Source organism: Ambystoma mexicanum, chromosome 10, assembly GCF_040938575.1.
Source record: "Ambystoma mexicanum isolate Mex_15411 chromosome 10, UKY_AmexF1_1, whole genome shotgun sequence".
In the NCBI taxonomy this organism is placed as follows: Eukaryota; Metazoa; Chordata; class Amphibia; order Caudata; family Ambystomatidae; genus Ambystoma; species Ambystoma mexicanum.
In genome coordinates, this window is record NC_090932.1 from 1,522,060,013 (window position 1) to 1,522,076,936 (window position 16,924).

The window sequence follows — 16,924 nt, forward strand, 5'->3', positions numbered from 1 at the left end:
GAAACACCCTTCTATGTTATGACTCGCCACAGGCCTCTTCCACCTACCCCAGCCAGCCCTGACAGACAGTTGTGGGGACGGCAGCCGATCATGGCGATCGGTGGGTTCCATCGAAGGTTTCGGCGTTCATGTTGGTGTCTGTGGCCTTCCCGACTAATCCATCAAGGAGGCTTGGGGGGTTGTGTGTTTTTCCTTACATGGTGTATGTCCTTGTCGCCAGGGTGTTGTCTCCCCATAGCAGAACCGGTGGCATGTCTGCCTGTTCCGCAGAGAGGTCCAATGACCTCTGCATCAGAGCTGTGGCTGTCGTTTCAGGTTAAAAGCAACAGTGAAACCAGAAGGGAAAAGAGAGGGGAGAAGGAAATGCATTCTACAAAAGAAACATAACCCCTGGCCCCACTCTCCCTACTGTATAGGCCTGGCCAGAGGGCCGAGGCCACGCGGGTGACAGTCGACCAAAGCACCAGCCGCCGAAATCTGCAATCGTCTTCGGCGTTTGTTCAGGAGTAGTCATCGAAGAATTGACGAATATTAAACGACCAACGGTTGTGGACAATGAAATATAAACTTAGCAATTTACAAACTCTGCATAAGGTGACCAGCAAGCTTGGTGGAAAAAAAGAATCTGAGGGACCTCGACGCGCGAGGGATTTTGGGTACACTGCACGTCACGTTAGGCATAGTGTTACAAGCACGCCCATGTCAAAGTCCCCATTCGATTCTCGAAAGACAAGATGCAATACTCTGCGATTACCACTAGATGTCGGACTATATGCACAGCATGTGATTCTAAGCAGATTCACAAGCATCATAAAACAAGTTATTTTACATACCAGTATTATCAGTTTAGGATTGTTGGTTGATTATTACTTTTGCTAACCTAAAGAAACTCCTCCTCTCTCCTAGGATAAGCCTGGCTCCTCAGCAGCCATAGCTACCAAACCTTTTGGGTAGTTCAGGCCTATACTAAGAGTATACTGTCCTACCTTAGGACTTAGTAAAACTCCCCAACACTGTCCACTGACACTTTAGATATTCCAATTGCAGCATTATCGGGTAACAGAACAACGCAACAGGACATACACTGTGTGCTAGCACCTGCTATATATTATGCTCTTGTTGGGTTATTCCATATGCAATGTTTATTGGTGCCCACTGGCACATAATAAATATTCACCAAATGTCTACCATCCCGGAATGCCTTACTCAATGCCAGTTTCTATTCAACAAATAACAGCACAGGTTACCCAACCACCCCCTGTCTCTCCCTCAAGAACTAGCTTTGAACGCCACATACCACCGCACACCTTGGAAAAGCTTGAGTTTCCTACAGATGCCTTAGCTTCATAGTGGACACCACAAGAAAGGAACCCTCTCATTCACACAAACACATCACCCGATCAAACTCGAACTTGGCGGTGATGGCACGGGACAATTATTCCCATACTCTCTGCTAGGCCCACACCCTTAAAAATCCTGGAATGAAATGTGATGGGATGGTATGCTTCTGATCCCCTGCCAAAAGCGCCCTCAAGAGACACATACAAAGATCGGCAACCAAAGCTGAGGAATTCAGCAATCACACCAGATAATCCTCAAGGTCATAAAACCATGTAAATAGCTGCAGTGTGCTATACAAATACCATGAACTATAACATTTCGAAATAAGAGTGAAATACATATCAGAAGTTGCTTTTTCTGTTTTAGAGGTGGGCTTGGGTGTTATTTTGCTAAATCATAAGTTGTAATACTTTAACTAGTATGGAACATTTTTGTGTTATGGTTATGCTCAGTATTTTATTAATCAAATATTTTAATTATTTTCAAAAATACAGGCATTTGAGCAGTTGTAATGGAGTTCTGCTTTATGTGTTGAAATCTTTTTCTTGTGTTCCAAACATCTCTAACTAAACTGACCACTTCCTCAGAACTACACTGGACATTGTGAATAATATATGTGTCACTCTAAAACATCAAATGGTTTGTTTTCATCTGCCCACTCATCCACTTAACCGCTGGGGGTGGGTGCGATTGATTCATTCCTGGACAATCGCCATACAGGTGATGAATTGGGTACCCAGTCAATATATCGAAAACATTACAGAGTGGAGCATAATACTGTAAAACATCAAAAATTAAATATATAAAAGGCAGTGGGGTTAAAATGGGTTGGGATGGTTATATGTTAATTTATTGACTGACATTACAGAGTGGTACATTTCATCGCGGAAGAAATACCTAAAACACCACTTTATTATTTTAATTGGGGGTGGGGGGGACCCAAACAAGCCCACCGGCTTTTTTTACCCTTATAATGCCAGCCCATACAACCCATTTTAACCCCTTTATCCCACTACCCTCTATATAGTTATTCAATGTGTTCAGTGTTTTTCTTTATTATGGTCCACTCTGAAGTGTACCACTGTAACGTTTTCGATCTATTGACTGGGTACAGTCGGGATGGGGTTTGGGTGGTGTTATAAGAGTAAATAAAGGGGGCGATTGTCGTGGGTTGGTATTTTTTCTGTGATGAAATGTACCACTCTGTAATGCTCATAAATAAATAAACAAACATCAGTAAAATCACATATAACCGATGAGTTGTATCCCACCGACTAGTTTTTGTATACCTGCTTGGCATTCATTTGTACCTTTGTTATCCCAAACAACTTAAGTGTCACAGACTTTCCGGATCACTGGTATATATCCCATGGGTCTGCAACCTTTGTCTCTACAAACTTCTTTGACGACAACACCTATCAGCCCTAGTCAGCATACTTAATTGTGAGGGAGCCCAATACATCATTAGAGTCACAGGTTGCACACTCCTGATCTAGCTGATTTCAAAGACCACCAATCACTAGAAATGGGGAAGAAGGTCAGACTGCCAACAAGACACACATCACCACTCTTGGTGCACTTAAGCGTTATTTGTAGGATCCTAGTAATTGAACCTATGAGATCAAGCAAGGGAGTGCGAGCCACACCATTTGAGCTGCATGCGATTGTGGTTTCTTTCGCACTTTGTGCAGATTGTGGGGCGATGTGTAGGACAATAAAAACCTATGATTGGATCACTATTGTTCCCCAAGGCTCCTTACCACAAGGACGTACTGGTATCCATCTCTCTGTAAAGTTTTTTTCAAAGAGTATTTTTCACATTTATTTGTGTATCATTGTTTGGCTTGGATAACCTTCCTTTGTAAACAAAATCCCAAAGCAAACGAGAGCACTGTTTTTACTAACCGCTTTACAGCTCTGCTAATCTGCACATGGATACTCCACTGCATTAAGCACCCTATGGCATTTTCTGAAAGCATCCAAATAAGGTTTGCTACACACTATAATCCCAGAAACGTGTTTCAATAAAATAACAGTTTGCATTCAATACATTCAGGCCTGCATGTATCACTTTTGGAAAAACTCTTAATTTTGCTGACTACTGCAAAAGAAATATCAATCAATTCTACATTATCAATATATAAATAACTAATGCAATACACATTTATATTACTTCTGTAAGAGCTGGGGGCACAAATAAGGCAATCCCTTTGAAGGTGGAAGGGCAAAAATGGCATGGGGCTGTTTCCTCTTAGAATATTACCCTATTTAAGACCAACTTACAATAAAGTGCAGTAGGTTTACCCTTCAAATGTAATCAGGTTACTTCCTATTTAGACTAACTGCCAGGGATAGTCTAAATGCATACTAAATAAAAGAATAAATACAGGAATGTAATCAGACCACAAAAGGTGAAACATATACAGCCATAAAGGTTTTCAAGCCTCTTTCAGTTCTCCTTCCAACAACTCTGAGCTCGTGCTGCCTTCTCTAAACGAGGCCAGGACAAAGCCCTGTGGACACAAGACATGCTACAAATTCAGAGTTACCGTCATATGACAGGACATGGCCCTTTTTCCCTTCGTAAACGACTTGTCCCTTGGGCAAGGCTTCCTCTCTCGCTCGCTCTGCTCGTCCAGGGCTGTCTTCTCCCATTATCCTTGTAATGGTTCCTTTGTACAGGACTTCAGCTGGGGTGCCCTTGGAATAAAAACACCATATCCATATTTAAGAGTGTCACAAGCGATTAGCAGTAAAGAATCACAAACAAGAACACGCCGTTCCCAAAACAGGGGCTGAGAGCGGTGCGCATGGATGAACCGTCGGGACCAATAGCTTGAAATCTGCTCGTTATTTATTCATAAGCGCCTTTAGCAGCAGCGAAAAGTGCGCAGATCACGGGGGAGCTTTTGAAAAATCCCTTTAGCAATAAAAAAGGAAAATCAAATCACAGGAGGGCCATATGCTTTCTAGAAATCCAACCCACCACTTCTCAGTTTTCAATATGAGAGGTATCAAATCACACACGCTCAATAGATAAAAAAGCGATTAGCAGGAACTCATTCCCGATACGCAGTATAGGGGCCAATGAGAAGTGATCCAAGAATAGCCATGTAATGTTAAATAGATTAGTGGTTATGGGGTCTTTTTAGATTTACTGATCTCGCAAATTTGATTTTTCTGTGGCTTTTGAAGAAACCGTTTAATGTATTTAAGAAATGTGGCAAATGAATGGCACCTTACACTGTCGTGGCAACAATATGCCAAATTAAATGAAAATATATGTGGCATTCTTGCTGTTTGTGATTAGTTCCAAAGGACAACTAGATGAGCACTTATGCTACTCAGCTTTTATACTGCGCCCATCATTGTAGTGGTCTTAAGACGCAGAAGATTGTCCCGAAAGTGGCATATTCTGCCTGGGGTCCAACAGACTCTGGTATGTGGGAGGAAAAGGGAAGGCAAAAGGTGAGCGGAGCAGCAGGAGGACAGCAAGGAAAAGAAACAACTGGAAGGGGAAAAAGGGGGTCAGGGGGTTGGTTGTGGGGGTGCAAGTGTAATCACTGGTAGTGGACCAAATGAATGTTGATCAGGAAAACGAATAATAAAACAGTCTGTGATGCCAGACAACTCTGCGTGAGGGCAGTTACTTATTGTTCCATACCAGGGTAATCCAGCACAGATGCATTTGCCCAAAACACGGGCAGTTTATATGCAGATGTATTTGCTGATGAAATTTTGAGATGGCGGTTCACACACCATTATGCTTGTTTTAGACTGTAGGATGATCCATTTACTTAAAACTACTTAGATGTGTTATATACTGATGTCAAGAAATAAGACTAACAAAGCACTCCTAGAAAAGAGAGTGATGTACACTACGGACACTGCATTGCGTGCAGATGCATTGTGTATGTGCTGTAGTAAAGCTCCCTAATCTTTGAACCAAAACAAAATGTGGATTAATAAACGTCCACTGGTGTGATGTCCGGAACTGCCAACCAGAACCATCAGAGCTGCAAAGACTGCAGCTGGCACTTCATGGGAGTAAAGACCTGGGCACAGAACGGTTGCTCCAGGGCCTGGACTATCGGTGTAAAAGTGACGATCCTGAATTTGCTCTTCCTGATTAACTTTTTCAAGAACACCAGATCCATAATGTGGCACAAATCTCCATCCTTCTGCACCAGAAAGTAATGGCTCTGATGTATCTTATTTGCACTTGGCGAGCTGCTCCCACCTGACTCTTGTTTCTATGTGAAAAGGATGATAGTATAGAAACCTTAGAACACTTGGCCTTTCCAGGCAAGAGTTAAGGAGGGTTAACCCGGTTGAATTGCTTGTTCCAACACTTGGCAATGGTCTTGGATGGCTGAAACATTTTCAGGGACTCATCCCATCAAAACGCATATCCAGCCATTTTTCCTGAAAAACAGTGGCAAAGCATGATGTCCTTAACAAGTAGTACCTCCTCTGCATGGAAATGGTGCCCGCAGTGGGCCACACAGGCTGCTGCATCCACTCTTAAAATGCTTGCCAAGCAGCTTTTTTTTCCCATCTGCGATAATGTTGTACCCAGTACGTATTTCTCAGTCCGGTAGTTGTGCTGCAGCCTCCGATATCACCACCCAGAGCCAGGGCGCAGGATGAATTAATTGACTTCAGGGCAAGACTACCCGAGACAGAACCTCGAGGCATCCATTTTAACTTTTGTTACACCAACCTAAGAAATGCCATTTCTCCTCTTCTCCCACTCCTCCTTTTCCTGCTCTTTTTTTAAGCCTTTTTGCATAGTGTCTGTCTTTTACTCAAAACCCATTTTTTAAATACTAGCCTTTATCCAAAGGGAGGGAAAACATTGAGAAACATGTATTTTAATGTTTTAGACCCAATGTTGATCTTTTATTCTCAATGTTCAAAACCCACACGTGAATACATCTCCACTGAACTGATGAACAGTGATTGTTCTGCTGAAGTAGTTTGGCCATTGAAAATTACAGAGCTAAAATAAAATAATCCTGTTTGAAAGACACATCCTTGGTGTTAGCGAAGACCCCAGTGGAACCATATCAGCATTGGCATGGGACTTGCCTATGCAGATAGATGCAGTGGCTCGACTCTTCAAGAGAACTGAAAAAGGGAGGCTACAATGAATAGGAAGACAAGAGGGCTGGCACTTTTATTAAGTGTTTTTAGGGCCAACTGTCCAATAAGAAAATTAATTCCTGGGGAGATGGTCCTTAAATAGTTCGAGACTTGCACTCCAAGATTTCCCTAAATCAATTTGTCTAATTGGTATGAACAGCTGCGTGAGACTTCGTGCACATGATCTCAGCATTGAAGCTGTTAAACTGTCTGTAACCTGAATCCAGGGGGTGTATTCAGCGATATGATAAAAACACAATTTACAAAGGACCAAATCAAGACTTGTTGACACAAAAAAAGTGTCAGCTCCTGTATTACCACATATGTGTAATAAAATGTCTGCTTGATCCATGGATACTGAGTAAGCAAATCAATTTAGGATTTAGCAGCCTTCTTGGAGGGTAAGTATTCAACTATTTGAAAAGGTCCCCTAACCCGATTGAGAAGACTGCCTACCGGACGGAACTTTCTTTCAAAAGGAAATTTGAGGGACAGGGTCATCAAGGGCAAAATGAGTTTTTCTGACAATAGACAGATACACTAACCAGTGCTTCAAATACTCTGAGAACAGACAAGTCTTGCATTGATAAACCATACGAAAGCTACAAGTGTCAAAACCTAAGGTCTGAATTCCTGATGCACTTTTACTATTGGATTTGAAAGTGTTTTGGTGCTTAGAATTGGAGAAACGTAGCAAGCAGGATGTGCCAATTATTAAAGGGGCTTGTAGTCTTTGGGTATGCTCCATTCACATCCAAGAGGTAGGCACGTGTAGGCAGAAAAGGTGTCCTAACTTAAGCTGAAAGCAGAAAATAGAATAAAGCTGAACAAATGTCTTCCGATATTTTTTAGTCCAATAACAGCACACATTTCATAATCAATGACTCCTGTTCAGGTTAGAAGACCAGGCCAATGCTCTCGTGGGTTGATACTACTGGGAAAGTGAATTAAAATAGGCATAAAACGAAAACCTACGTGGGTGATGGACCCTCGATAGGATATCGTCGTGTCCGGAGGGGGTCGGCTGCTGGGTATCCCCTTGGTGATGCTTCCCCCTGGAGACGGACTCAGCGATGCCCCTAAAAAACACAAAAACACGCAAGCACAATCCTGTCAATGAAAGACTTAACCAACGTAGATAGAAGTTCTCATTTCAAATGCATTTCGCACAAGCTTCCGATGTTTTTCTGGTTTGCATTCAGGTGATCATAAGTTTGGTGTAAGAATGGACAGGGTCAGGCAAACATACCAATAAAAGTACAAGTACAGTTAAAGGTACTCAACCACTGCAATCAACCACAATTAGAATACTTCAAAAGTGGTGGCAGTGGTCCAAAGATGACTTGCTTAACTGACCTGTGAACATCTCCGCATCAGTGTGCAATAAAGAACAACTTTATAAAGTCATTCACTTAAAATGAATAAAGTTAGACACACTTTTGAGAGAGACACATAAGGAATGCGCTGAACATCCCGCTAGCACTCAAAAACAATACATGACTAAAAATAGATCTTTACTAGACAGATGGGTCTGATGGCACCGAGTTAGCAAGGGTAGAACTGGTACATGCAGGATATCAAAAATTTAAAGGGAGATGCAGTTTTTAGAGTTCGCTCTGACTGCTTCATTCATTAAAAGACATTGTTTAGGGTCTCCAGATGACACCATGTTACAAGTACAGCATTATTCCAGTCATGCGTTTTTCATTTACAAATCTTGCCGTCAGCTGCCCAAAAGTACAATTTACAGACTGCATTAGTTTATAAACTGAAAAGTCCAACACTGAGAAAGTGGCGTCTCTTCGACATGGAGTCATTTGGCGACCCTTTCAGCGATCAACCTTTCCTTTGGCTTCTCTCCTGTTGTAATATTCACGTTTACTCGTATCCACAGGGCCTTTGATATTTCACACTCTGGACTTGTACACATGACCACGCAGTGCCATGAGGTTGTGTAAATTTAAGAAGTGCGCTATGCAAATTCCAGAGCTGGTCAATGAAATACAGCAGCACCATGTGAGACAGTTGTAAAAGTGTCCGGTAGGTATCTAAGAATGATTAGTTTAGAGAAGTAAATATTCTTTTATTTAAAATTCAGAATAATCGTACAAAATGCATTATGCAAGCTAATGTGCAAGAAAAGAAGAGGGGAGTTCATTGGAGAGTTTTCCCGTTTAATTTATTATTGAGCTTTTACACTGCGTCGAATCATCATAATAGTTGTCTCAAAGCGCTAATGCGTGTCTGAGATTTTAGGGTGCATTGTGTCCTCTGTCAGGGATCGCCAGACCTTAGCTTGCTGGACGAATATGGAAATAAGGGATTAGTGATGGACATAGCGCTGAAAGGAGGAATGGACAGAAGCTTGAACTGAGGGAAAGAGTGAGTGGAGAGATGAAAATAATCAGATTGTAAATGTATAGTCTGAATGCATGAGGGGATCGAGATGTGCATGGTGGACCGGGTCACTGCCGGTACAGACTCTTTAAATTATAGATACACTAGCTGCCAAGGCCAGGGATAACCAAGTCCAAAATATGTGTTGCATACATATGAGACATTTTGATTTAAAAAAAAAAAAAAAAAAAGAAGTAGAGGTGGGAAGAGAAGATAAAGGAAGCCAGGGATTAACCCCTGTTTAAGGTCAGAACTCAAAGATTTACTTCTGAAAAACAAAAATGTGGTACTTATTATCACTATTAATGCTATTTTAATACCAATACAAAAAAACCACAAAAATGCCTTGGAGTTGACATCACAACTAGCCGAATAAGGTATAATCCTTTAATCAGGTATAATCCGCCTTCCCAACCCCTCGCTCCCTCTGATTGTCTCTGTGAAACTCCCCTCCCCCTTTGTTTCTCCCTTGTTGTGGTTTAGTCCCTCTTTCTCCCCCCTCTCCTTCTTCAGAACTTTGCTATCTCATTCTTGTCCATTGTATTGACTTTTATGATGGTCACACCTCTATGTCCAACCCCCTGCTCTTGTTCTTCTCCCCCCCCACCAGCATGACTTGATAGGTCTTCTGTCCTGTCACATTGTCGATTGTTTTGCCCTTCCCCTCTTCCTCACCTCATTTCCCTCCTTACCTACCCCCCAAACCTTTCCTCCCCCTGTACATTTCTGGCACTACCTCAATTGCTGTCTGGCATAGTAACTTGTAGCCGCCTGTCTTTTGCAGCCCCTTCCCTCTGCCCCCCTTCTCCTCTTCTTGTTGAAGTCTGGCACTACCTCAATTGCGGTCAGGCATAGTAATCGTAACTGCCTGCGTAGCCACCTACCCTTTATTTGATTTTTTTGTTTTATTGTATTTGTAAAGCGCCTGCAGCCCGGAGGCATCGAGGCGCTGTTTCAAGAAGATGTCTTAGTTGCGTGAACAAGAGGCACTGCAAAGGTTATAGAAGCAAGTGCCTTGCATGATAAAGTCATATTCATAATATACATAAAAGGGATGTAATAGTTGTGTGAGCATCTGTCTTAAGGAATACAGTTATACATATATTATACATATAAGACAGCAGGTGTTTAGGGCCTACACAAACAACAGTGTTTTGATTGCTTTCCTGAACGCTGTGCGAGACTCAATGCACCCGAGTGCGGGAGGTAGAAGGTTCCAGTTAGTGGCAGCGATGACTGGGAAACTTGAACCCCCTGACCGTGCCCGAACGCTCTTGGGGATGGCCACACGGTTAGTGTAGGCTGTTCCTATGGGTCTGTTGGTGTGTGGAGGGTTGAATCTCTGAGCAAGGTAGAGGGGTGCTGCATCATGGAGACATTTGTGGGCGAGTGCCAGAGTCTTAAAGATGATACACTCCTTGATGGGAGCCAGTGAACAGCTTTTCTAGTGGACGAAATGTGTTCTCTTCTTCAGATGCCACCCTCCCCCCCGTCCCCTCCTCTTGTTTAAGTCTGGTACTACCCCAATTGCCATCAGGCATAGTAATCATAGCCGCCTGTCTTTTGCCGCCACCTTGCCCTCCCTTCCTCCCCCCACCCCTTTTATGTCCATTAGTACTTACTCTTATCATTTGTCCCTTGACCTTTGATAACAGCTCGTCTGTCTCTCCTCTTCCCTCCTGTCTTCTCCCACTCCCACCAGCACTATTCTGAAACGTCGTCTGACCTAGCACGATAGTCATTGTTTTGTTCCCTCTCCTTCCCCTTCTCTCCTTACCTCCCCCTACCCCTCCGCTTGTTATACATGCACTACATCAATTGTCGTCAGGCATAGTAATGTTACTGCTTGTTTTGTCTCATTTTTCCCCTTCTTCTTCCCTCCTTAATTGTTCCTTGCACTATCAGAAATGTCACCAGGCTGATAATGATAGTTATTTCACATTCTGAATTGTTTCAAGGACTTGTAAGAATGTAATTGTATTCTCCCATGTTCCCTCCCTCCTTGTAGCGCTTTGAAACACATTGTGTATAGGCGCTATACAAATAAACAATCAATTCAATCTGGACTTCACAACTGGCCCATTGAAATCCCCTAGCTCGGACATCACAACTGCCTCTGGCATAACACCCGCCGTATTATATCACAATCGCAAAATTCTGACATCATAATGTGTGGATTATATTGCAATTCCCCTAGATCTGACGTAACAAGTGGAATATTTTAGAAGGCTTCTTTAGCTGTCATGTCAGCGAACAGTGACTGGGAGGAAGTGATGCTGCTGGCAGACAGCCACAGACTTTGGCATCCCTGCCTCCATTCACAGGAAAGTGCAGAGTGCCCTGTCTCGCAGACAGCTGCAATTCACAAACAAACAAACAAACAAACAAACAAACGACAGCCTTCTGAGTGATGCAACATTGTCTCAACTTCAAGTTACCGGTCGACTAATCCAAAAAGAAGCACAAGCATGATAATGGTGGTATTGTACAGAATAATGGAAACCCACTAAGCACATTTTAAGGACCTTGCAGTTCTGTGCCACTGCCTCGCTCTTCGTACAAGCATAGACTACTGTGATGGCGCATAACAATCTATACAGCTGGGGGAACATTGCTCTGCTCTTATTGTTGTTCACTTGGCATCATTATAATTACTCGAACACGGCCGCCTTTCAGCCCCAAAAGGGACCACTTCAAATTGCGCGCAGGAGCGAGGAACCACACATTCATTAAACAGAGGAAAATTCACAAGACTTCGCACAGTGGTAAACAACGAGACGGCTGAAAATAGACAGGTACAGACATTGCAGCTGAAGGCACGCTCTTAAAAAACAAAATAACGCTTACTTTCAGTTTTTTACAAATTAAAAATGTGTTTTCTTTTTTTATGTATTGTTCGACTATTTCATATCTTTCTTCACATGTTGAACTCCTGACCCCACACCCCGGGGTCCTAAACTGTTCTGAATATCACAAGCGCTCACCAGAAACAGAAGTTGGTATTTCAATACAAGCCACCCTCCCCTCTCGCAACGTTCCAGCATTAGAATGGGACCGCCAAGCTCTCAATGCGCGCAGGTGGGGGCTTCCTTTCTTAAAGTGCTGTAAAGCAACCGGGGAATATTCCTGGCCATATTTCATAGACGCCCAAGTGTTGATATTTTGAGGATTTGCATATAAATATTTGACAGCATAGCCCTCGCCTCTTACCCTTAAAGATGGCGCTCTCCTGGGATGTATGCATCACTAGGCTTTCAGGATGGTTGACCTGGCTTCGCGGCGAGAGCTGTTCTTGCTTCACTCCAGGGAAAGGCACTGCAAACACAAAAAAGGCAACCCCTCAGCATTTGCATCGTACACCCCAGCAAATGGAAATCTCCTCAATTTGTATTTGATTTTCCTGCTGGCATTAACCTTGTCCCGCCTGCGGTTTGTCTCCTTGTTACTACTTTGCATTACCAGCTGCTCAGTTGGGCAGGCTTGTAGCGCAAAATCCCCAGGATCCCCCGATGGCTGCTGAGTCAGAAACGAACACACTCTCAAGTGACCAGGCAAACGGCGAACTTCATATTTTTACCTCCAGAAGGCCAGTTGCATGTGTCATGTCGCATAGCCAGGCTGGTTGCAAAACATCTTTAATAAAAACTCATAATGGCTAGGACACTGGTGTACCTACATTCAATATCAAGAGGAACCCACCATCCACTGTGATCTCCCTTCCCATTCTCCGAATCTTTACTTCCATTCTTCCAGCAACAAGTCAGGAAAAAGAAACATTTAACTTTGATGAATTTGGGATGAAGAATTACTAGCAGGATAGCCATACTAAGCTGAAAGAACATTGAAAAGGAGGTCATTGGGGGGTGGGGAACAGCAATTTGCGGGGATATAAATCGTCATACAGAGATTTTAAAGAATCTGTATGGTCGTCAAAACTGTATTTTAACAAATTTCTTCAACTGGAATCCCATGATGCATTTCTGTCTTGTTCCTCGCTCGCACCCCATGGGCACCGGATTCCAAAGATGCTGTAAGGCATCATGCCAGTGTTCCAAAAAGCAGATAATCAATCCTCTCTACCCGTTGGCAATCTGAAGGGTGCAACACCGCTAACCCCTCCCAACCCCGAGTATGATTCACCGTGACCTCAAGTAGCAGCGCGCATGCACATTAAACAAAGCAGGCCTTGTTTTATCACAAACAATAACGGAACTGCTGGAATAAGGAGACACACGTTAGTGATGTGTGTAGGAGCACAATGCACCCTAATTCCTCATGGTGGGACCTCCAGGCTGGCTGCCAGATACTGTCACAGTGGGGGGAGTAAGAAGTACATTGATGAAACAGACAAAATGGAACAGTTGTTTTCCAAACTGTTTAATGGACTAGGAAAACTGAGGAATAGACAAATAAGTTTACACATCAACTCCAAGGTGCGCCCAGTAGCCCAATACTATAGGTATACAAGTGCTTTCGTCCGTTTCGGCCGAAATAAGTGATATCGGCCGTTTCGAGTCAGCCAGATCCTTTTAGGTTACACCACCCACATCATTCAGCTCCCTATTCTGTCGCCATTCCCCAGCTCTGTATATTTCTATGAATTACGTTATCTGAAGGGGCACCTGCTTGGGGTAGGTTAAAGAGGGGTCAAGAGCTCCGCAATTAGGAAGTCATTCTGTGGGCAGCAGGCCACACGCCCGGCAAATCCTTCTCAATACAGAGAGTAAAGATGTTTGCCTTGGTTAGCGTCGCTTCTTGCAGTATGAAGGATAGCCTAGCATCAATTTGCAGATCCAGGATTTTAACCTCAGTAATTGGGGATGGGTAGGTCGCAAATTACTACTTGCTTTGGGCAGATTGTGTTAGGCCCGATTCCTATTTTGTCTCTTAAGATCATGATATTGGTTTCAGATGGATTAATTTTTCAATTATTTGGACCCATCCAGGTGTTCATTTCCCACAAGCAAGATGTAAAATTGGATTTAGAGTATTAGGATGAAGGATGCAAACTCATGAGACCATTGTTGCCATGCAAACACTTTGATCATCTTCACCAAGGGCAGGCAAGTGATATTAAACACAGTAAGGGACAGGGCTGATCCCTGCGGGCCCAGACAGGTACTCTTCCTAAAAATCGGAATATGGGGGTGGGGAGAGCAATGGCCCATTCCCCATCCTATAAGAAGGTTTGGAGCCACTATAAAGCTTTTCTTTTAAAATCAAATCTGTTTGACAGGGTTTGAGGATCAGCTCAGTCCAACTCCAAATTATAGTACACCAGGAAACATGCGTTTCCTACCTATCCTGGAATTAACAATCACTGCTTACATGAGTAGGATATCCAAACGACGAAATAATAAATCAGTTTATTCAACATTAATTCATTTAAAATGTTAAACATATATGTCACTATTCTATACCCCTGTAATAAATTATATATATATATATATATATATATATATATATATTCATATATATTTTCATATATATATATATATATATATATATTCATATATATTTTCATATATATATATGCACACTTCTGAATATATACATTTTTTTATACACAAATGTACATATCATACAACAACTCATTATATTTCTAATGTCATATTCCACATTTCCTCTAGTGCAAAAAATAGAAAATTCAAACAAGGAAAAAACACCCTGCCACCAATTTGAATTTTTTGGGAATTGGCGTTAACAAAATACTTGTCTGAATGCTAAATATAAAAAGCACACATACTTTCTAAAATCGTGAACACGTGACAATGTTCGCATATCTTTACCATACAACCTGTGTCCAACGCCACAGACAGGTGTAATAGAATCAGTGCACCTGGCCAACCATTCTCTACCATTGTTCTCATATCATTCTACATCAACACCATTATAGAGACTCTACTGCTGGGGCTAAAAACTTGCCTGATGAGGGTGCTGGATGTTATTTTCAATATATGTCTGCGATTATGTGACTAATGTGTTTTCTAGTAACTTAACCGGGTACAACTGATTGGATATAAGCCTAAAATGTACCAGTTCTGTCCTGTTGAACTTTGTTTGTTTCCAATAGTGGCATCACAATTGCCCCTTTGAATGCTGAAGGGACCCTATCCCATCCAAAAAGGCATTACAAGTAGAGTTTATAGGCAACTACAGGTTGCAAAGTGAGCGATTCCAAAACATTTGTAGGACATGTACATCTCCAACAGGAAGTCAGGAGGTTTACTTTGCTCAGGCACCACATGGAATTCCTTGTAGGAGATGGTAGTTCAATGTAGAGGTCACCTTATCCTCCCCTCTGGTAGTCTGCATCAGCGATTGCATTAGAATGGGCTTTAAGCTTCACATTTTGCATGGTTGATCAACCTTGTTTGGAAAGAATTTCGTAGGGAATTGCATTATGCTATAAGTAATTGCTGAGGATTTAGATGTTGCCTTTGAAAGTGCATTAAGGGTTCTAAAAAATATTTAGGTGGGATTCTGCTGAGATGATTCTAGAATGAAAATTTCTCTTAGCAGGTGAGAATTTTTCTTTAAGCTTTCCGAGTCCTGAAATATTTATTTGTATTTCATTATTTTATTTATGATGTGCTGGAACGAGGCCCACAGGGCAGACAAAAAAAACAACATAAAACATATAGGAAAACAGCATGCCATGGATTACAGTGGGAGAGAAAAGATTCAGGTTTACTCAAACAGAACGGTCTTGAGTGTGTTCTTGAAAGAGGCCAGTGAGTGACAGACTCTGAGGTAAGGGGCAGGGCATTCTAAAGACGGGGAGATGTCATGGGAAAGCGACCTTCTCGAACAAGTGATAATTATGCTTTGGGGGTCACAATCAGACTGGCGTTGTTGGATCTAAGTGTGTGCTTAATTGGGAGCCATTCAAACAGGGTTGATAGATAGGTAGGACCTTTTCCAAAGAGACAGTTATGCATGATAGAGAGCGTGTGAAACACCAGCGGCTTCCTGATCGTAAGCCAATGTAAAGATTTCCTGGCTGAGGATATGTGCTCATGTCTCTGCAAGCCCACAAACACTCCGGACTGCATTGTTCTGGAGCACCTGAAGACGATTCAGTTCTCCTTGTCCCACACCCTATAGGAGACTTGGGCAGTAGTCAAGACGTACTCAATGATGGCCCGAGAAACTGTGGGGTAGCTATTAGGAAGGAGAAATGGACCAATGAGGGCTGGAAGCTTTAGCAGGTAGGATGAACAAGCGACCAGACAACTCTTAAGGAGAATTCTCATTTCTGTGCTAATTCCCGTCAACCTTAGAGACCCCAAGCTCTTTTGCTGTACGTTTGGACTTTTAAATTTTAACCCTGGAGTGAGTGAGACCTTTTGCTCATTCTCTCATGTGTTTTGACCCGATTTGGATTATATGTTTTCTCTGTTTTTGAAGTCTGACAAACTCCAGAGGCATCTACTTTTTGTACGGTGAGACACAGCACCTTCAGTGCAGTGTCACAGAGAAATAATTTACATTTCTCCTAAGGTTTAAATACCTTTTTTTGTATTGCCTTATACATGGTTTTACTTTATGGACAACATTTTCACCACTGTTACTTCCAAATTAAAACACATTCATCAGCAGGCTGGAAAAAAGAAAATAAGAAACATAACTGCAAAAACAGGAAGAAAACGACAAACAATGAAAAATCATCTGTATCCCCATCCACAACTAGAATTCAATCTGGTGTGTCCAATGCATGGATGGCTGTGGAAGTGATCCTCTTAAAGATCATAATGCTACCGTTATAGGAACTTTTTTTTCCAGACACCAGAATTTTCCACCATTCTTCTTTGGGTCTGCAGCCGTATTTAGTAACAACCTCCATCATTAAATTCACTCTCTGGTCGTTGATAGCAGGACAGTTCAGTACAAGGTGTTTCAGATTTTCAATCGACCGTCTTCTTGACATAATCTACATATTGCTGAACCTCCTTCAGATTTCCTCGACCTTAATATATCCCTAGTAGGGAATACATTTAATTGAAATCTCAAAAACAGTTCTCTATAGTAAGGTAAAGGA

At 42.2% G+C, this 16,924-nt stretch overlaps 1 protein-coding gene across 6 annotated transcripts in view; it reads right to left on the bottom strand.

The window, feature by feature from the left end:
• NCOR2 (nuclear receptor corepressor 2) overlaps positions 1–16,924 on the bottom strand; it is a 2,813,293-nt gene that overhangs the window by 426,054 nt on the left and 2,370,315 nt on the right. For all 6 annotated transcript variants that reach the window (XM_069619703.1, XM_069619702.1, XM_069619704.1 and 3 more), the window contains 3 exons: positions 12,094–12,198; positions 7,462–7,565; positions 3,891–4,041 (listed from right to left, as the gene is read on the bottom strand). In XM_069619703.1, the coding sequence (XP_069475804.1) occupies positions 3,891–4,041; positions 7,462–7,565; positions 12,094–12,198 (360 nt within the window). The remainder of the gene's footprint in view (positions 1–3,890; positions 4,042–7,461; positions 7,566–12,093; positions 12,199–16,924) is intronic.